This window comes from Acipenser ruthenus, chromosome 26, assembly GCF_902713425.1.
Source record: "Acipenser ruthenus chromosome 26, fAciRut3.2 maternal haplotype, whole genome shotgun sequence".
In the NCBI taxonomy this organism is placed as follows: Eukaryota; Metazoa; Chordata; class Actinopteri; order Acipenseriformes; family Acipenseridae; genus Acipenser; species Acipenser ruthenus.
This window is the reverse complement of record NC_081214.1, coordinates 15,886,408-15,908,397: the sequence shown is the minus strand read 5'-3', so window position 1 is coordinate 15,908,397 and position 21,990 is coordinate 15,886,408. Positions and strand designations below refer to the sequence as shown.

The 21,990-nt window shown below is 38.7% G+C and overlaps 2 protein-coding genes across 3 annotated transcripts in view; both read right to left on the bottom strand.

The window, feature by feature from the left end:
• LOC117963265 (copper-transporting ATPase 1-like) overlaps positions 1-16,130 on the bottom strand; it is a 31,663-nt gene extending 15,533 nt beyond the window's left edge. Inside the window, exons 1-12 of one of the 2 annotated variants that reach the window (XM_059001133.1) lie at positions 15,645-16,130; positions 11,555-11,691; positions 8,893-9,373; positions 7,660-8,388; positions 6,666-6,923; positions 5,724-5,887; positions 4,724-4,885; positions 3,920-3,996; positions 3,288-3,510; positions 2,816-3,049; positions 2,164-2,255; positions 517-644 (exon numbers count right to left, since the gene is read on the bottom strand). In XM_059001133.1, coding sequence (XP_058857116.1) covers positions 517-644; positions 2,164-2,255; positions 2,816-3,049; positions 3,288-3,510; positions 3,920-3,996; positions 4,724-4,885; positions 5,724-5,887; positions 6,666-6,923; positions 7,660-8,388; positions 8,893-9,373; positions 11,555-11,674 — 2,668 coding nt within the window. In that variant the 5' untranslated portion in view covers positions 11,675-11,691; positions 15,645-16,130. The remainder of the gene's footprint in view (positions 1-516; positions 645-2,163; positions 2,256-2,815; positions 3,050-3,287; positions 3,511-3,919; positions 3,997-4,723; positions 4,886-5,723; positions 5,888-6,665; positions 6,924-7,659; positions 8,389-8,892; positions 9,374-11,554; positions 11,692-15,644) is intronic. The other variant, XM_059001134.1, reaches the window with a different exon arrangement.
• A 2,276-nt stretch (positions 16,131-18,406) lies between these two features.
• Positions 18,407-21,558, bottom strand: LOC117412647 (cytochrome c oxidase subunit 7B, mitochondrial-like). The gene is made up of 3 exons (XM_034903771.2): positions 21,443-21,558; positions 19,102-19,226; positions 18,407-18,654 (listed from the first exon to the last, which is right to left on the bottom strand). Exons 1-3 carry the CDS (start codon positions 21,477-21,479, stop codon positions 18,577-18,579), a joined length of 240 nt encoding a protein of 79 aa, XP_034759662.2. The 5' UTR covers positions 21,480-21,558; the 3' UTR covers positions 18,407-18,576.
• Positions 21,559-21,990: the final 432 nt, after the last annotated feature.

Sequence of the window (21,990 nt, the reverse complement as noted above, 5' to 3'; positions counted from 1 at the left end):
GGAGTTTCCTTCCAGAACAATGTTAACAGCTTACCGACATGTTGCTATGGTAACCCCACTGAGATCACAGACAAGCTTACATGGGCCGAATTGCCTCCTCTCATTTGTTAATTTTCTTAGGTTCTGTTCTAATGCAAGTTTTGTTTTTTAATAAATTACCAGTGTGGGATGTCTACTCAAGTAGTCGATATCTACACTGCGAACTGTCTGTGTGGGCACTATTGTTTGAAACAATCTCATTTTCTAAAGACGACCTAATTCACGGGCATTCAATAAGAACGACTGTATATCGTAAACATGCATTACAAGGTGCAGTAACATAGGATTTAAAAAACATGCTCTAACCTGTCATTATCATATTAACATTGTTTTGCTGTTGAACTGGTTTTTCAGACTTAATTTTCCATGCGATTTAGGTAAACCAAACATATCCTACCACAACACTTTTCCCTCCCCATTCACTTCCTGTGTTACAGGAAATAGGCCCCACTTGCAATCTACATGGTAACTTCTTACCTGTTATTAGAGATTCGTCTGCCATGGAGTGCCCTTCAATCACTCTGCCGTCCACAGGGAATTTCCCTCCAGGGACCACTTTAACGATATCTCCACGCTGCACCAGCTCAACCTCCACCTGCTCTTCACTGGAGAGACAAACAGGAAACAAGAGGGTCACTCCTGGGGTTTACGCATCATTTCTGTTACACAAGGCATCTTAAAATATATATAAAAGTTGGCTGAAATGGGTCTTGTATATTAACAGATAAAAACATTTGGCACAGCCACTGCAAAACAGACACTGGAGAACACTGAATTTACCTAAACAGACTTGGATATTGCCTCCCTCAAACTAACTGGGACTATATGGTGTTTCTCTCTGTCTGTATATGCGTGCCTCTGTACAGCACACTTATTTGTTTTATTTGGTATTTAATAAAGATAATTAAATCAGACCTGGAAGGAAGCATTTGAAATTAAACTAAAACTAACCCCTAAAACTTCAGTACTTGTGCCTGTTTATTTGTCTCTGTGTTTTGTTCCTTTTTTGGGTTTAATAAATGTGTGCAACAGCGCTTAACTGTAGCTTCTGTCTCCGAGTCTCTATACAGCGCTCACTGCAGCTTCTGTCTCTGAGTCACTATACAGCGCTTCACTGCAGCTAATGTCTCTGAGTCACTATACAGCGCTTCACTGCAGCTTCTGCCTCCGAGTCTCTATACAGCGCTTCACTGGAGCTAATGTCTCTGAGTCTCTATACAGTGCTTCACTGCAGCTTCTGTCTCTACACAGCGCTTCAGTGCAGCTTCTGTCTCCGAGTCTCTATACAGCGCTTCACTGCAGCTTCTGTCTCTATAGAGCGCTTCACTGCAGCTTCTGTCTCTATACAGCGCTTCACTGCAGCTTCTGTCTCCGAGTCTCTACACAGCGCTTCACTGCAGCTTCTGTCTCTATACAGCGCTTTACTGCAGCTTCTGTCTCCGAGTCTCTATACAGCACTTCACTGCAGCTTCTGTCTCTATACAGCGCTTCACTGCAGCTTCTGTCTCTACACAGCACTTCAGTGCAGCGTCTGTCTCCGAGTCTCTATACAGTGCTTCACTGCAGCGTCTGTCTCCGAGTCTCTATATAGAGCTTCACTGCAGCTTCTGTCTCCGAGTCTCTATACAGCGCTTCACTGCAGCTTCTGTCTCCGAGTCTCTATATAGAGCTTCACTGCAGCTTCTGTCTGAGTCTCTACACAGCGCTTCACTGCAGCTTCTGTCTCTACACAGCGCTTCACTGCAGCTTCTGTCTCTACACAGCACTTCACTGCAGCTTCTGTCTCTACACAGTGCTTCACTGCAGCTTCTGTCTCTACACAGCGCTTCACTGCAGCTTCTGTCTCTACACAGCGCTTCACTGCAGCTTCTGTCTCTACACAGCGCTTCACTGCAGCTTCTGTCTCCGAGTCTCTATATAGAGCTTCACTGCAGCTTCTGTCTATGAGTCTCAACACAGCGCTTCACTGCAGCTTCTGTCTCTACAAAGCGCTTCACTGCATCTTCTGTCTCTGAGTCTCTCTTCCTGCCGGTAACAGCTTGAGCCGTGACGCTATCCTGTCACACCATGGTATCAATAAGGTTGACAAACACAAGATGAGTACAAAGCATGCTATTTTCATACCTCTGCACTGACTTGTCAGGCCGCAGAGTTACAACAGTGGCTTCTGTAGCCTGCAGGGACATCAGCTTGGCCAAGGCTTCTGAAGTTTTACTCTGAAAGAACAAAAATGAAATACATTTAGAAGACTCTGCATTCCAGATTTAAAGGAAATACAGCTAACACAAGAATTCCAGTAAATCTTAGCTAATATGTATTGCCATCACATAGTTTGATATATCCTCCATAACTATTAAACCTTTACTAGTGCTGCATTTAGAAATACTAAAAGAAGCTTAATACAGTCAGTGACAAATGTTATGACTACAAGTCTTTCAATGTCTTCACTGTCGAAACATTTGTCATTACATTTAATAAATCTTTTTGTATTTAAATAGTTTCATATATGAAAGTAACACACATTATGATAAAGGTGTTTTTTAAACTGTCTGTGAATAGAAATGCATCAATCACTCCTCTCCTATAATTCAATGCTGCACTTCTGAGGTCATGCACAAAGATATTGTCAACATGCAAGTCATAGGAAAAGCAGCAGCTGACTAAGAAAGAGAGCCACAGCGTGCCGTTGCAATAGCTTCTACCAACAGCTCTCTACAGCACTTATGTGGCCAACTGGTTACTGTTTTTTAATCAATTCATACACAAATACGATTACCTTTGCTAAGTGCTCCAGCCATCTTCCCAATGAGATGAAGACAAAAAGCATAGGAGGGGTGTCAAAAAAGGTTATGGGATTCACTTTGGCCTTCTCAATCATTGCGACCAGCAGGATAACACAGGAGTACACAAAGGCAATGGAGGTGGCCAGGACAATCAGCACATCCATGTTTGCAGTTCTGTGCTTCAGTGCTTTGTATGCATGGATGTAAAAGTACCAGCCTCCTATAAACTAGAAAGAGAACAAGAAGGATCATGAGAATGTAAAAGGTGAAAGGTTAAAAAAAACAACTTCACTTAAAGTAAAAAATAACCTCGGAGAATACAATTGAATATGTATATAAAAACCATGTTATTTATTGTAACAATTGAGAAAATATTAGTTTCAAATCTGTGCTAGTCTGATGCATTTTTAAGAATAGTGGACTTTAAAAGTTTTAACCATAAACTAGTTTTCCAAACTCTCGTACCTGCACAGTAATGCAAAACAGGAAGGATATTAAATTCATGATGGAGAGCCCGGGGAGAACCTGCTGCTCCAGGAACATGGTGGAGTGATACTGGTCCAGATCCACCCCACTGACATTGTGGTGGTGCTGCCCGGAGAAGTGACTGTCCATTATCATCATGTGGATCATCAGTCCCATGACCGGGACGCAACAGAACAGGCTCACAAAGAACGACCGCCTCCATCTAGGAAAAGAAAATGAATTCAAACCTCACATGAAGTCCTTCACACAGCAGCACCAATGTATTTTTAAACAAAAGAAATATTCTATATGGTTAAAAATACTTCTACAGTTCATAAAGTTGTTACTTTTACAAGTCCGTATTGAAAATTAAATTTATGTTATTTTCTATAAAATGGCACCAGTATAACACAACTGGCAGAAAAAAAAAAATACAAGATAGAACAGAACTTAATGATGTCAGAGAGTGTCATCGTGGCAGGCCATGTGTGTTCCAGGCAGATGTGATGATCATCCCAGTTATTGGGGATTAGCTGACAGGGAATAGGGTCTTGCAGTATTATTACTAAACTATATGCAATGCTTTTCAAAAATGAATTTTAAAATATATATGCTCCATTTGGTACACTCACTGCCTGATTTCTCTTCGGTGGTCTAAGTGACTTGCAGATCTGTCTTTCTTCACTAAAGAAGCCTCAAAACCAAGATTCTGCAAGAAGAGAAAAATATATTAACAAACAAATACTGTGAACAAAGCACTGCAGATATGAATTATTAAAGTTTTAAAGAACATCGGGTATTCATTTTAATAAATGCACATGTTTTATCGCTGTAGTTTTGTTTAAATGCTAGCTAGTGCATGTACTGATTTCTTAAAGATGTCATGTGGTTGCTTAAAGAGAGCCTGGAGAATGTCTTTCAGATGTTAACACATCACAATACTACCTTGTGTAAAAAAGACTGCATGCATGGAGGCAATAGAAAAGTGAACATGCCGATGGGGTGTTTGCACCAAACCGGCCATGAGAAACTTACAAATATAAACTGCCTGGCCACTTTACTACAGTAGGACATGTGTGGGGTGTGTTCTCAATACACTCTAGTGCACCAGAATTGGGGATGGTTTGAAAAGCATAACAGAGACTTCAGGCATCTTCTATGGCCACTGCAATCCCTGGATCTCAATCCAAATGAGCATGTTTGGAATGAACTTGAACACCACATTCATCACAATCCTCTGCACCAAATAATGGATTAACATCAAGGCTGATCCCGGCAAATGGTGGACCAACCCAATATTAAGTACAGTACATGTACAAATAAAATGGCCAGGCAGTGTATCTGTCCTCCAAACATGTTTTTACTTTTAAAAAATGATAAGAGAGAAGTAACAGGCCATTCATACTGCTGTAAGAAAGTAAAACACCGGCACTTACATCAATTAGTTTCATGACATCACGAGGTCCGATGACTTCCGGGTCATATTTGATATGAGCTTTGTTGGTTGCAAGTGCAACGGATGTGTAAACGATACCTTTGGTCTTCATTAAATTGGATTCTATGTTGTGAACACAGGAGGCACAGGTCATTCCTCTAATCTGTTTAGGGTGCAGAAGATAAGAACAGCAGTGTCTGATTAGCATGGTTTAAACTGTTACAATATAAAGCTTGCAGTTCTCAAAATGTCAGAGCATGTCCTTGCTCATACAATGCAAAATATCTCAAATCTAGCTGAGGGCTAAAACACTGCAAGTGGGCCACATCTGTAAAGACACTGTATATTGTCTACTGTGTGTTTTTTTATGTATTTCTTATAAGTTATAAATGATTATATAGTATATTTTAGGCTGCATAACTTACAGCTTCCTTACAGCTTCCTAAGAAAGTGACTCATAGGTCAAGTCATCTCAGCTGACTGAAAAATGCCTGTGTTTTTTTTTTTTTGTTTTTTTTTTCCAGTGCAATAAGTTTATGTTGCTTAGCCAGCCCTTTCCACATCTTAAAAAACCTTTTTTGTATTTTGCCATACCAGCTTTGTATGTTAACACATGTAAGCTAAAGATGACCTCATTCTAACTTCTCATGATAAAGAGTGTCACAATACAAGGGTTCATTTGCCAGGCAATGGATCAAATTTCCTGGTTTCATAAAACTGCACAGACATTACCATTTAGCACATGGTGACCTACTTTTACATAATACTGAGGGATGTTGACTTGTATGCAGTATCATGACATATAGGTGTGACTTACCTTGCATACCAAGCACAATGACAAAGACCTTAGAAAACAGGTAGCTACGTGCTCAATTACAAAGATATGGCAGGGTGGCGAGACAGGATGAAAAAACTCCACATTTACCATATACAGTGAGTGATACTGTATACTATTATATCACATATTACATCGTAACACTTGATATACATTCCATACTTACAACGAGTTCTAGATTCCCATCAGACCCGTCGTAGTTCTCGAGGACTGAGGCTCCAAACCCCAGCTCTTTGATTAGTTCTGCCACTCCCGCAGGTTCTATGATAGCCGGGTTGTAGCGCACCTCTGCTTTGCCAGCCATGAGGGCAACCAGGACAGAGAAAATACCTAAAAACCACAAGAGAGGCCGATTCAATCCACCTGTACCCTGCTGGGAGAAGTCACAACTGGGAATACGACTGGACTGCAGCAACAACATATTTCAGGGGCAATCCTGGGATAATCAAGCGGAAGTGGTTGACGTAATCCAGGGTGATTGCCCACAGCGACAAAATGCGGTTAAAAGAAAACAGCAGAGACTTATGCCCATGTGGTATAGTATGATTAACTCAACCCCACAGCATTGTTTGTATTTAGTTTCACATGTTGAGCATGAGGTACAGATCCTATGGCAAGCTCACCCACTATACTTCATGTAATGTCAACATTGCAGCAATATTTTCTGTTAAAACAATTCTTGTGAATGAACCAAACATTGAAGTTGATCTACATCTCAGAACAGGCCAAAATATGCCAGTCAAAATAATGTGTAAGGAAAAGAAAATCTTGATGCATAACATATTATTATATAAAAACGATATAACTTATTAGGAAACAGACAAACACAGAAGTTTCAGAAGTGGAAAAATGTGAAATGAGACATTCCCTTATACAAGTTTACCAGCATAACAAAGTGTAATTAAGCAGGGTAAAGCATGCATAAGTACTGTAAAGCTTACAGATATGATAAAGCAAATATAAAATAAAAATAAAAACACCGTGTGGTGAAAATGCGTTAGCAGGTTTCTACTGTACACAGTATGCAATGATTGGTCAATCTCTGTAAAGAAGGTCAGGCAGAAAACAGACAAGACTCTCCCACAGACTCCCTGGAGTCCGATCTCACCGTCCTCTCTCTTGAGGTTCCTCTCGATGCTGGCCACACAGGAGGCACAGGTCATCCCGGTCACCTGGATGAAGCACTTCATAGGGGTGTGTGGAGCGGTCAGTGCAGCCGCTGGGTCTGTCTCGCCCTCCTCCTCCTCCTCGTCCTTCCACCGGTCTGAGGGGCTGCGGCTCTTCTGTTTGTTACTGGGAGACCCCTTTGGCAATAGTGCCTTCAGTGCTAATGAGGATTCAAAGCCTTCTGCTAATGAATTTGTACCTGAAGTTGAAAGTGAGAAATCGCTGTGTTTGTTACCAGTTAAGGCCAATTCGCTATTAATGCCCTCAACCCCCACCCCAAAGACAATCAAACAAGAAATGCAGATCAGTACAAGCATAACATTGTATTATTTTTTATTGTAGCTCCACATTATACTAAAACAATGTTCATTTAAAGAGGCTTGAATTTCAAATTACTACAGAGTTTTTGAAAATCAGAAAATGTTAATGTACAGCTCTGGTCAAAAGTTTTGCATCACCCTATAGAATTAACAAATTCTGCTTCATAAAGTCAAATAAAACCTGCTGAATAATGTTACGTTAACATATTGAATTGCATATCACTTTGTAATTTTCCATATACTTAACGAAAAAAATTGAAAAATGTAACATTTTGAAACACTGTACTGCTATTAAGACTTCCGCTAGACTTTTTCAATATAATTTTGTAGTTTCTTTGATTACATGACGTCACATAAGATATCAAAATTATATATATTGTTTAATTATTATGTCTCAATCCTAAAATTCTAGGTGATGCAAAACATTTGGCATGCTGATTTTGATGTTTAATAAAGCATTCCCATTAAACTGACTAATTGTTGTATTGAGCAAATCATTCTCGGTTAATCGACATAATAAGACTCACACCAGTGAACCAATAACATCTATGTACTTTAAAGGCACATACAGAACTGTAACTACAAAAACACAAAACAACAAAATAGAATATTTACCAGGTAGAAAGGCATCAAATCCCATATCCTCTATAGCTTCCCTTAATTCCTCTGGGTTAGTGAGCAGTGGATCATACTCAAAAGTTCCACTATGGTGAGCTAGAGACACTTGCGCGGATTTCACTCCTTTTCTTTGGGACAGAACTCCTTCGATGCTCTGCACACAGGAGTTGCATGTCATTCCCTCAATGGTAATCACAGACGACGCTGTTGGGGGCTGGCTAGTACAGTTCACTGGAGTCAGAAGAGGCACAGACACTGGGGAAATGGGGGGAGTCGTACAAAACACAGACTCGCATTCGGTTGCCTTAAAGTTTCCTGGTGGAAGAGCCTGAATGGCTTTCTTGAGGTTATTGATTGTAATGAGTTTCAGGTTACATCTTATAGTAGCAGTCTTCTTTTCCAAAGAAACAACGACTCCATGCACGCCAGTAAGTTCCGATATATTACTTTGGATATTGAGAACACAGGAGTTGCAATGCATGCCGTCTACGTGCAGGGCGACGGTAGTGAGGTCGCAGTCTGTCTCAGGGCTCTGCTGTGCTGTTGCAGAGTTCTGGACTGGAGTGTTTGTCAGGCGCTCTACATCGATGGAGCCCAGATTGAAAGGCCTGGGTTTGTTCTTGAGGGACGCTTTGAAGCCTACTAAGCCAATCTGGTTCACAATCTCTTCTGCAGTGATGAGGTGTGGCTGGTATACGACAGCGGCTTCCTGATTGGCCAACGAGACTAAATGACAAAGAAAAGAAAAAAAACAGTATATACAGGATAGTTTGGACAAGAAATGGCAATGAATAATGAAAATTGCATCAGCTGTAATTTGATATATGCAATATTGAAAGTGTGACATACTGATACAAACACACACAGAGAAAGACACCACCATAAGAATCCCCATAAGAATCTAATACTCAGTAACGTATGCTAAATAATATTAATACCAAGTTTTATCACACCTTACTGAACCTGTGAGGATTAGGTTGCCATAGAGACACTTACTCCTTGTATTTGTTAAAACAGCAAACGGTGTGTCACAACAAAGTGCTTACTGTGCTTTCTTAGGATAACACAGTGACTTGTGACACAATCACAAGAGCCCATCACAAGCCTTGTTGTGACAGACAGCGAGATGCAAACAAGTTAAATATCCAGTTAATGCCTTTCTCTCTTTCACTGTACTACACTCTACTCTGCACAGCAGTGTATGCACAGAGATTTGGAGCAGTTACTAACCTTGCATCTTCTGGACCCCATTGAGTTTTCCGATCTTTCCTTGGATGGTGGTTGTACAAGAGAGGCACACCATCCCTTCAATCTTCATTTTTACCAGTGCTTCACTCGCCTGGCTCCGCCCAGGCTCCTCAGGGGGGTCACACTTCCTTTCCACTGGAGAAGTGTCTACACTCTGAACCACCCCGCCAATCTGGCTGGTGCTGACAAGCGAGGGGATGAAAGTCACGTTGACATGCTGAGGCTCAGGGGCGATCTGAACATCCAGAACTCCCTTCATTTGGGAGAGTGTGCTGTGGACCTGACTCTGGGGCTGAGGCACCAGGCCGGGGATGCTGAACAGGCCTGTTTCAGTGGGTATTGGCTTGGCTGAATCAGAAAGACTTGCCTCAAACCCCATGTCTTCGATAGCCTCTCTCAGAGACTCCGGGGTTTGGAGGCTGGGATCAAATACAACGACTGCATCCTTATTTACTAGAGACACCTAGAAAAGGAGAAGTAAAAATAATATTAATAAGGGAAGTCATTCTCTGAATTCAGCTGTTTAATAATAGGTTTAGACATACTTTCAAGATGGTTACCTGGGCATATTTTACTCACTATGAATACTTCCATTCTGTGTATGATCCAATGAAGCCCTGTTTGCAACACATTCAATGTCATTCTGAATCCGTCTGACCGCTGAAAGCATTCTTGAGCAAAGGCATTGACAACACTGTGCTTGTGTCTTCCTTCACTCGTTTATTATTTTTGGGTTTACCCACTCTCAACATTTTTTTCTTTTAAAAAAAACAAACCAGAATGCTCCTGTTCCCACTGTGGTTTACTGTTTCTGTCAATTATTTACAGGGAAGTATATGGGGAAGCACCTTCCCTGCGAGTGCAGTGTAAGCATGGAACAGTGCTCTTAAATCTGGCAGTAACTGAGCACAGTGCTGTGTGGTTAGTCACGTCCCTCGCAGTGTTTGAGTCACCTGATGCCCTCACTGGAAATCTGCTGCTAGATAAGCGTCAATGGGATCTGTAAACAATCTCTGGGTGAATGGCGCTGGCAAGTTACTATGCAGTGTTTTAAGGGCGTTTTGGGGGAACTGTTTGGTATTAAAACCGGTAACTGTATCAGGTTTGTTCCCTCACAATAATGAAACCGAATACAATTTATTAGACCAGGCTTTCAGAAGTCTGAGCAGAAGCTCTCATAGAAATACACATGCAAACATACATATAAAAACAGTACGGACTACATTCTCAAAGATGTTTAATCCAAATAGTCATTAGCACAATTTTATTCTGAAGGGAAAATACGCCAATTACAATTCTAAAATGAATAAGAAACAACTCAAGACTCTTCATACTTCAATGAAATGTTTGTTGATTCTGGTTGGGTATCTTATTGGGTTCATCTTTCTTGTAACAATGTGCTGATGACAATAAGGAGTAAAGAGCTTTGAGAATCTAGTTCTTGTGCACAGGACATCCACTGTACAATTGTTGGAAACTGCAGGATAACACTTTAAAATACAGCTGGAAGGATTTATATCAATGACCTTAACAAGAACCAAACAGTTTTATTGGCTGTTAAATACATTATGTTTGCTCTAAATGCTGTTTTGTGCTGGTCCTAATTTTATCATTAATAATAACATATTGTGCAGCAGATTGATGTGCCCCACGTCAGGGTATCCCTAGGGCAGAGTATGGGGCTAATAGCCAGCAATTACTCAGATTGTTTTAATAGTGTAAAGGGCAGCCTCGTGTCACCTAACCTAAACACTGTTATATTATCTCCCAATCTGTACCTGTCCTTAGGCGTATGAACTAGCAGGAAAGGGTGGTGTTTATTGAATAAAGGATTTCAAACTGCTGGTCTATGGCTAATTTCCTTTTGAAAGAATCAACAGGGAACAGCTCAAGCAAATTAGGTTACAGTGCAGGCAGTTTCTGCTGCAAACCTTTGAACACGGAGTAATGCTGTTGTTACACAGGGCAAACCCAAATCACTGTAACTAAAGAGCTTTCAAACATTCACTATGTTAACAACAGCACACTGTGTTCCATTTGAACAGTGTTTAGCAACGTCACTGTCAAACAGCTTCCAATCCAGGGGAGCTTTCTGACCTCCGGGTAAACATAACAGGTGGGACACCTGCACTTTTAAGCGTTCATTTATGAAAATTAACCCTCATTAAGACTAAACATTACCTTCATATGGATATAAATGTTAACAGGACCATGCGGTATATACAATTAATAATAACCCACCAAAAGAAAGAATTCTGATTTCTAAAACCCAATCTCACCCTCATTTTTACAAAGATCAACAGCCATTATACAGTAGGTAAATTATTTACGAAGAGATGTCAACATTCAATTAATTACATTGATATGGAAGATTAGCATACAGCTGATGTCTGGCTTCAAAATAAAAGCATAATCTTGGGGCGGTGCTTCCCCCATTTGCAGGCTGATGATAGAAAACCACATGCAATGGAGAAAAGGGTTCCATGGTCCAGGAGGTCTTCTGCAAGCATAGGAAGCCTGCAGCTTTAACTGCACACAAAACTAAACACTACTGTATCTGTACCAGTAATTTGCATAACACATGGAAGTGAAAAGCTACAGAGAGAGCTTGCACTGGCTCGGCAAGGCTACACAAAGCACTCACCTGTATGTCATGCACGCCTTGCAGATTCCCCACCTGTTGTTCAATGGTTTGGACGCAGGAGTTACAGGTCATCCCCTCCACGCAGACCGTGATGGAATGCACCTCACACTTCAGCGCCATAGTGCTTGCACCCAACCCTAAGAACCACAACAGAGAGTGGATCCTGTTACAGTACGCACGTCCGCAGACAAGAACAAATACAGAACAAAGAATATTAAGAAAACTCATTTTAATCTCCACAAACACTGCGGTGCAATTAAAATAACAACTCTCTACCGCTTTTTACTCCAAGTATAAATATCTGTAGGTAGTTAAAAAGCAGTTTTCATCTCATGCCTTGTCCGTAGCTCCAGCAGTGGAAACAGATCTTTGCCTGGTGGGATTGAGAACAGCGATGGGTCAGTGCTTGCTGCAGCAACACACTGTGCGCTCTGTACCTGTTATATAGACTGGATAACTAAATGAACCTGTCCTGGGGCTAGCTCCCTCCTAATTCAATAAGAGTCAAAACCATCTGTCTACTTCCGAAAGTGAATTACATCCCATTCACTCGTTCATGAGTCATTGTGCGCCAAATACAGTTTATATTCTGGAAATGCACGTCTACAGTAAATAAGAACAGTTAACACTGATCACATTCTTGTGCTGGTTATTCATCTTAATCTATGTATTGATCAATCAACCTTCAATCTAGTTCTTACCAGTAAACTATCTATGCTTACTTTCTCTAGTCTCCAGTGCCCTCATGGGAAGGGGAGTATGGTTCATTTTAATTCATGATATAAGTTCATACAATTTTTTTTTTTTAAATGCAAATATATGTACTTTTACCTCTAAAGCATTTGACAACCATAAATCAATTTGTATTTGTTATACTACTATATTGTATGTCGGTCTATAAGTAAATATTATTAAGTATATGATTCTCATGCAGATTGCAACATACTGTACAAGTATATCATAGTACATCTTTGTGCCACATCAATCAAATTGCAGTATTATTAAAATGATCACTTTGATTACTTAAAATAGTGTGAAATATGTCACTCAGGTGCTAATTTAAAATACAAACTCTAACAACAGTGAATGCACTGATTCGAAAGACATTCACAGGAGTGTTTGTGTGGGTCTGATGTAAATAAGGCATGAGATAACCCTTTGTGTGCTGTAGGATTTATTTTATTACACCATAAACAGAAACTGATGTCTTATACTGTATGCTGTTGCTGGGTTAAACTGTAGCTGTGTAGAAATAAGTTGAGGAAGTGTACAAGGTTCCACAGAGAGAAGATATAGCTACTGTTGTACAGACATACCTACAAGTGCTTCCACAGCACTCACTGAAATGCTACAGTATTTTATACTTGCATATTATGTATCACTTACTGTACGTAAAACAATAAAGTACAGGCTGTGTTTCTCCCGGGAATCATAACAGGACAGTAATGAATGCCTGGTTAAACCTGCAAGTTTGTTTTCAAAAGCCATGTCACTGTAAAGATATCTCTGCTTGACAAAAATAATCTTTTTTTAATGGTTCATTACAATGCACAAGAAAAAATTGTTGTTTCACTGTAATAAAGCGATGACACACATTGGCTCTGTAGAAAATCCAGGTTCTCTCTAACACTTTATTTTAAGGAAGTCATATGATTTCTACAGTATGACAGCACTTCACTTTTGGAATGACCTGCTGTGAAATCAGAAGATTGAATTTGCTGCCTGCAAGCTTGAATAGCCTCCACTGTATACTTCCAGATCAGGAGTTTTCAGGGAGTTTTTGACTGTTTCACTTCAGGGTTAAAGCATGGGAGTCAGTATGGGAAGCTCACATTGTGTCCTTCCAAATCTGCAAGAATGGGCCTTTTCTACTCAGCTGTGTATGATAAAGGGTATGCACTAATGAACTGCAATTTAACCAAAGCTTGTCCTTCATTTAAAACATATACTGTAGTCTGTTATCAATTAATGATGAAATATTATATTTCGGCTGTCTTGACAAGAACCTCTTAAGCACAAGTACTGTTTCATAATGTGAGGATATATGGAGGCTGCTTGTCAATCTATTTTTACATGCTGTGTATCTATAGAATCGCTTGTCGCTTGCGACCTTGAGCGCAATTTAAGAGTACCAGGGGGTATGCGGAAGCACCCGGTCTGACAAGACATGGTACTGATGGCTGTAATCTTGAATTCACCTGTGACAGATTGAATCTACTAACAATATTACCACTAGGCACTAGGCAATCAAGCAATGTGAGCCACCATACAGGAGGTGATTAGAAATCAAGAAGAAACAGTTTGATTGATCTACGATCGGGAATATCTTATGCACAATTTTTTTAAAATACACTTTCAGGTGTTTAACTTATTTAGGATCCATTCCTAATGTGACTTTAAGCAAGACATGCTTATTGATGTTTGTATTGCTGGATTCTCTGCACATAAGTTTCCTTGCCCTTCAAGAAAGGCAGGAAGTTTCCATTATACTGTAGCGTGTTCTTCGCTGATAAAATGTTTCTGGATACTGAGGGTTTCATGCCTGGAAAAGCAGATGACCTTGTAAAAATTCAACACATTTCTGCTTCAAAAAGTAACAGTAAAAGGCAGCAAATGCTTTTTTTCACACATCAACAAATATCCACTGTAAAACTTTCACACATGATGCAAAAGGCTGGATGAAAAGCTGTTTCTGTATGTAAAAAAATGTGTGTCAATTGTTATTAAATTACACAGTTTAACTGATACTTTACAGTGTACTGAATTCAATTTATTTTTATTGGCTATTAAGTAAACAAAGTTTGTCAGAGAATGCAATGTCACAATTATTGGATTACCAGACAAACAATGGACCACTGTACAGAAACACAGAGTGAAGTTCACTGGGTCTTATCGCAATGCCATAAAAATTATTCTCTAAATCTCACCTGTCTGTCCATTTACTAGGTCTCAAATGTGGAGTTTTGAAAATAACATGTTTGATTAGAGCAAATGTTTCTACATCCCTGCTACAATCTGACTCATGCTGTGTCTCAAGCAACAAAAATGTGGCTAAACAGAATAAACTGAAACGCTCCTTGCAGAAGTGAAACTACGACCCTGGAACAATGCACTGTTCTTTGTAGCTAATGCATTTTTTCCAGGAAAGTCACAGCCACAAATGAATTGCCGGTACACAATCACAATCCTGGCAACTTTCCTGGTGTAATCACGGTCTATAAAAGGAACATGTCTTTGATTTCACAGTGCAGGTTCACCGAGTTTAAAAGTGCTTTCATTGTGTTCATTTCACTTCTAGCTGTGGGAAATTTCAATTGGCAGCAGTTAAAAACTCAGCAGATTACATTTTAATTCGTGTGCTTACAGTATTTCATATTAATATCCTGTCACATTTAAAGTATGCGCTGTTCTGCCAGTGACTGGTTTATACAGCACTTCGTGATTCAGCATTGTAGGGTCCCGAATCCACAAAGGGTTGGGTACATTTTTAACATGCTTGTAAAATTTCGTTTCAGTTTTACCACCTGAATTCCAAGGATGGCGTTACATCTGACTGCTTCAATTTAAAAACAGCAGGTCTTTTTTTTACACAGGTTGTATTTTAATTTGAACAGAAGCTTGTATCCCAACAGCTAAAGCAACATTTTTGAGAATATAACCAAAGAAACCGGAGGGTCGAGCCAGGTTCTTGAAAAAGTAAATGACACTTGTTTCCCGGAAAACTTTTTCAAACACAGGCCAATGAATTTAATTTGTGTTAATTTCAACAAGATTAAGCGGTTCTAGTATAAGCGATAATCGCGTTTACAGTTTCATCTGTTCTTAAAGTTCAAACAATCTGTGCTTACATCTAAAATGAAGTATGCCCTTTCTGGTATAATTCATTTAAAAAATACACCCCAGTAGTATATCTTTCCCAATTTACAGATATATATATATATATATATATATATATATATATATATATATAAAAATACAGTAGTGTATTTCCATATGCTACACACAATCAAAAATTGAGACTGGTACTTACTGTATGTAAACATTTATTTATCATAATGACGCACAATCTGCCAAACAAAATAAAACTTACCGGAAAAATGTTATCTTGCTCTCAACGTGGCACTTCCAAGGTGATTTTTTGTATATCCATTTTTGTATCCCATTCTAAATCACGTTATGTTATTCCATGTTACATTCCTGCTTTGGCTGACACATTTGTAAAGACAGCTTCTTATTATTCTAACGATATTAACAAAATGACCATTTTAACACAGCAAGGGTTGCTGCTGCTGGCTACTCCAATTGTATTGTGCATTGACTCGGGTACTACTGTCACGTAGCTATCAATGCAAATGAATAATCCAGGGAATCAACTCTGAAACGTGGATATCCCGTATGTAATAGGAAAGATTGTGGAATCACGTTAGAATTGTATTTATTTATTTGTTTGTTTGTTTGTTTGTGAATTAAAGCCAGAAACTACCACGACCTACTCTACTAACACTTATCTAGATTACCAGAAGTCCTCGCAAAATACAAAAAAATAAACGCCACTTCCGATATCTAACAGGATGCGACAGCAAAAAGTAGGCGGGACAATCAAGAGAAGCAAGCATGTTGTCATGGCAAATTAATTTAACACAAACTTCTACACACAGCTTTAAAACTCGTATGATCCAAACTGTGTGTCTAGTCGTCGAGTCAGGAAGTCTAATTGAAATGCAGCAAGGCTAACAGGGATACATAATTACACACACTTTTGGAAAAAAAAAAAAACATTGCAGTAATAAGTTGAGGACACACGTTTACACACGATTATTGGATCCCAGTTGTGCAGCAATTTAAACGGGTAACTGATTTCAGAAAGCACCTGGTAAATCCTGTGCTATCATTCCATTGTACAGGTTTACCATAGTATAATAAAGCATAGGGAAAGCATGGTAAAGCCCAGAGGTATGGTTAAGTATATTTAAAAACATGACAAATCATGGTAAACTATGGGAAATGCAGTTTAACCTTGGGAAAGAATTGTTTTTGTTAAGTTATAGTCAATAAATACACCTTTTAAGGAATGTTAATTACCTGCCTGGGCCCTGTACTGGTTTATTATAAGTATATTTTGTTGACATGGGGAGCTCTGTGAAAACGAAGGAAGAAAAATAGAAATAATATTTTCAAAATGGACTTATATTGGTATGTTGGGGTGCGTCTCTTTGATATGGTTCGGTTTGTGAAATGTGTTAAATGCCACACACCCTCTACATTTTTTTTTTTTGTGGGCTATACCTCACTTGATCGATTCATTTGCATCTAGCAACCTTGTGGTTAAAGACCAAGCAATGCTGCCATCTAGTGGCAATGATTTGCGGACAACTACTACACTGGCAGTAATGTCAAAGACTTAAAAGTGGACAGTACTTGTTTTTGTTTAAAAGTCAAAATGGCTCAATCTGGCAAAAAGCTAAATGAATATATCGCATCCATTTCATGCCAATAATTGCGGTTTGCCATAGAGCAAAAGTTTGATGTTACCTACCAATTTTTCCAAAACTGAAATGTCACCATTTGTAACATTAAACCCATCCTTTTCGGGTTATGATTATTCAGTCCATAAAGGCTTGACATAGATTTTACTATTACAATAAATGGTTTTGCCACACAATAGATATTAAATACAGCAACTTTTCAAACAGGACTCATACTTCTGCAGAGAAAAGGTTGCTCAGAACACATGCAACAGCATTTTAAATTGAACTGAAGCCTTTTAGTCATGGAACCTGGGAGTGCTTCCAAACAAGTTAGTAATCAGTTCTTGAGGATACCAAAACATCAATCCGATTCAAAGCATCAGTTGATAAACATAGACCAGCATTTATTTTATGACAAAACAGACTGCTGACAGAGCATACTGTATATGTGATTCAAAAAGGACACCTATTTTTTTTTGCTGTCATAAAAGCTCAGTGGTGGAGGGGTCTTTAAGCTCCACCAGAAAGACACAAGAATTAAAAGTCAAAAATCTGAAATCCTTTCTATTCTTACCAGCCTCGTAAAATAACATGACTGCCTCTGTTGTGCTGAAGATTTTTCAAACAGTTTTATGATCCATTGTTATCTAATCATTCTTGTACTGTGGGTTACACTGAAGATGGTGCTAGTTCCAATAAAAGTTACAAAAATATATTTTAAAGTCTGGGTAACCATAATTGGAATACATGGTGCAGTGTATAGACAATATGTAGCAAACATACTGTCCTCTAAATGTCTCACTCTTCAGTATATATCCTATGACAGCTTGTTTTGTTGGACAAGTTTAGCATAGAAATACATATTTATTTTAAAAGGGTGATGTTTATGGTAGTATTAAAAGCTAAATGAAGCACAAATTACATTTCTAAGGGAAATAAAAAGAAACCTAGACCAGAGAACTCTCAAATGTGTTCTGGACAGATTCCCCAGCTACATGTACTACTTTGAAGCAGTTACTCATCAACTCTGATTTTATATGTTAAGCAGGTGGTTGCAGTTTAAGATATCTGATAAACTTTTCATAACAGTGTGAATGCCAGCGCTACAAAAGCGTTTGAAAAAAGAACTTCAAGCACGGGGTGCTTCGTCTTGGGACAACTGCATACAAAAATCTCCTCCTGTGGAAAACCACAGCAAAGGGGAACAAAAAGACAGTAACTAGTTAAAATCCAGTCCATATCCACACAGAGTTAGTTATCTATAAAAGCAATATTCTTTATTTCATATGTTTAAAACTTCACAGCAAACAAAGCTACCACGTTACGAGCCATAGGTCTTCTTCAGAGCAATTACAGATGACGCAGGAATACACCAAGGAGTCAGTTAAGAGATTTTAACTTCATTTATTATTACACCAATTATGTCAAATGACAAAACTAGTTAGATCACCAGCGAGTGTGCAGATGGTATTTATACATCCAATATACATTTCAGCAGAACAGTTCAAAATATGTTTTTAGGTTTTGCTTCAGTAGTTCAAAGCTGTGGCTTCTTTACTGCTCTTTCCATTCCTTGGGGGTGATCTTGCCGACCGGTGAAAGGTTCCAGGTAATGCCAGTCTGTGTTGCAACCTGCAAGATATTAAACAAGCAGTAAATATACTTTCAGAGACCAATGAGGAACATGTGGGAGTTTATAAAGGATACTGTTTGTAAAGATTATAAAAAGGATAATGTTACAAGATATTGTAGTGTTTCAATAGATGTGGCTTCATGTATCTGCAGGTAATACATTCATAGAAGCAATACATCTGCTGCTATGACATGTCCTCGCCACCCTGTATGAAGCCTATTTCTTTCTGTGCAGTAGCATTCTGGAGATGCAATATAGAGCAAGATCACATTAAAGCTTGCTGGGAAAGTGCACAGAAAGCTGGCTGCCTAATTATCCAACAATAAATCAATGACATGACAAATCTACAGTTGCTCCAGGTTAAACCCAATTTCATGGCACTGATCTTAACACATTTAGTTACAGTTTACTGGTGTAATGACAGGTAAATATATGTATACACTTACGTATGTCCAGACACTCCCACAGAAGAGTATTCCAGAGACTAGAAGCATGTTGCCGTACTTTTGATGAAAATTTGGTCCGGCTTCGTGGTGGCATTGTCTCACTGCAGCTTGGCGGATGCCACGTGCTGAAAAAAACAAAACAAACACAATTAGTATACACTATATTTAAATATTTGATATATTAATGTAATCCTCCTTGCCCACAAGGCTGGAGTGATGCATTGATTCACTGTATCATTTGATCACCATCGATGGTCAAAAGTAGCCTGCTTGGCCAGAAACATCTTAAGCATGCCAGCAACGTCAGTCCCCAGCGATCAGGTTTTCAGCAAAGCTGGACAGACTGTAAACAAGCCATGTTATGCATACTGATCTAATTGATGTAGTAGTTTTCAATAATTGAGTAGCTATTTGGTATATTATCAGCAGCTCTAAATGTTTTACTGCTGTTAGTTTTGGTGATATATCCTCACTTCTCCATTTCATTCAGGACAGTTGGGCAGTGAACTCGGTTCTGCAGAATAGCTCAGCCAGTCATTACCTTCATGAATCACTAATAAAGAACCTGAAAACTGTTTATTATTGAAATCTGGCAAACCTGCTTCTTGCCCATTTTGACAACCTGACCTGCAAAAGGGAGATGCTGCTTTTATATATTACAGAATGTTGGGATGCCAGTTTCCTTTTGGACAACAGTACATTTTCACAGACTGGAAAACTCCCAGAGTGCAACAGACAGAGACCTACAGGTCCGGAGTATACAATGTGGGAACCGACTGGGAAAATGTGTTAAACCGACATGAAAACATGCACGTCAGAAACCCAAACAGAGATAACGACGTGTCTCTGCACTACGGCGTTCCAGAACTCCTGCAAAATATTTAGTTACAGGCTTGCCACACAATTCAAGATGTGTTTTTGTCCCAACATGACCCCCTCATGCATATTGTATGGGTGCAAAAATTGGGATTTGGAATTTACACAAATGTAATCAAGTATCTAGTTTAACTAACTATTGATAGACAATGAGGAATTTGACAACAGAAGCAGCACTTTGTGTTGGTTTAGGAATAAAGTACCCAGAACAGGCCAACTGATAACTTCCTCTGGAAGTATGGGCTCTGGACCCGCTGTTACTGCTTAGTGGAGCAATCAGATGACCAAGGTCATGACTAAAACAAGCTGCTGTCCAGATAAGTTGGCTTCCAGCTATTCAACTGATAAATCCACAAGATTGTGTGCTCCTTACAGAGTATAATTCCATAAAGGATTCTGTGGACCACAAAAATGAAACGTTTTCAAGCAAACAAACCGTGTATGGCAGTATACAGAGATTATATAGTATCAAAGTAAAACATACATATTTCTTTTTACATTTAAATTGCATGTTGCAGTGTTTGTTTTTCAAATAGATTTGTATGTGGAATATAATATGATTTAAAACAACCAAACTAGGTCTAATCCCAGATTGCACAAACAAAACAAAAATAATGTCAAAATCCAACTTTTCTATATGGGTTGAGACTCACATGTTAGGCTAAATAGGGTTTTCTTTTGTTTGTTTGTTTTTTTAATCTGGAAAAAGTGCAACATAGACATGACGACTGAAATTGAAGTTGATTTGTAAACTCGTCGTAAAGTCCATTTAAATGCAAAGTTACATACAAAGCCCAGTGGTTTACTGAGGCGCTGGCTTAACTGCTGTGCCACAATACTGGGAGCAGTAGTCGTGCCTACTTACTTACTTGGTGACCTCTGTATACATATAGACAGGCATAGATTTAATGCCAATCGCATAGGGCAGTTTTTTTTTTTTAAACTTCCCAAAGACGCCATTTGTATACACTTTCGCACCTATTTTATTATGGCCAGAAAGGTTGAGTTCAACAGAATTCTAACAATCACCAACCCACCTGAACGTCGGTTAAATAAGCTCTCCACACAATTAACTAAAGACTGATTTAAAGGCGTTTGCCAGGTCAGGTGGTATTTTTTTTTTTTGTATTGGTAACATCTCACAAAATGTACTCATATTGCCAGAGCCTTTACTTAAACAAAACGCTAAATGGATTGTTTCAGAAGATGTTCACTATAGCCAGGATGCACTGTGTTAGTTAAAAACATGTTTTAAGGGCAATTATAATTTGGATCCAAAGCTGCAATTAGATACATGTATGTTTTTTTTTTTCGTTATATACTAATTTAATAATACAAATACATCAGCACACTGTAATTTTCCGGCGAACTTGACAACAGGTCATTCGGCTTTTTAAGTAATTATGAAATGGTTAAGGTACAGGGATGTTAGAAATGGGGATATTAAATTTTGATTCAATCTCACCAGTGAAGTTCATCGCTGTTTTTGCCAAAGGAAACATCGCTCTTAATCTTCCTGGAGCTGCTCTCGGACTACACGAAATACCCTTGAACAGTGAAAAACAAAATGGCCGTTTTCACCGGAAGTGTATTATAAGAGAATTAAAAATACCTCCTTATGTTTATTTACAATTATACATCTGGCAATACTTAAATATACTTAAATGACAATCACCGATTTTTTTTATTTTTATAAATGTGTTATTTACAAAAATAAATATAACGATGACGGGAACCATGAACAATGCTTTCTGGGAAATGTCGTTTTAATTTTACTGTGCGTTTACTTTTATGAAAAAAAAAAAAATCAATTGCAAATGTATTAATTTGATATTTAGTTTTATTATTAATTCCAAGATGCACTGAGTGGATGAAATGTTTTTTTTAAAGGCCTATACAATACACACACACACACACACACACACACACACACACACTTATGTATGTATGTATGTATGTATGTATGTATGTATGTATGTATGTATGTATGTATGTATGTATGTATGTATGTAT

Coding starts and splice junctions, on each gene's coding strand:
- LOC117412647 (XM_034903771.2), bottom strand. CDS start 21,479: ATGTTTCCTTTGGCAAAAACAGCGATGAACTTCACTG. Junction 19,227..21,442: donor AACAGCGATGAACTTCACTG/GTGAGATTGAAT, acceptor TGTTTTTTTCAG/CACGTGGCATCCGCCAAGCT. Junction 18,655..19,101: donor GTGGGAGTGTCTGGACATAC/GTAAGTGTATAC, acceptor AATATCTTGCAG/GTTGCAACACAGACTGGCAT.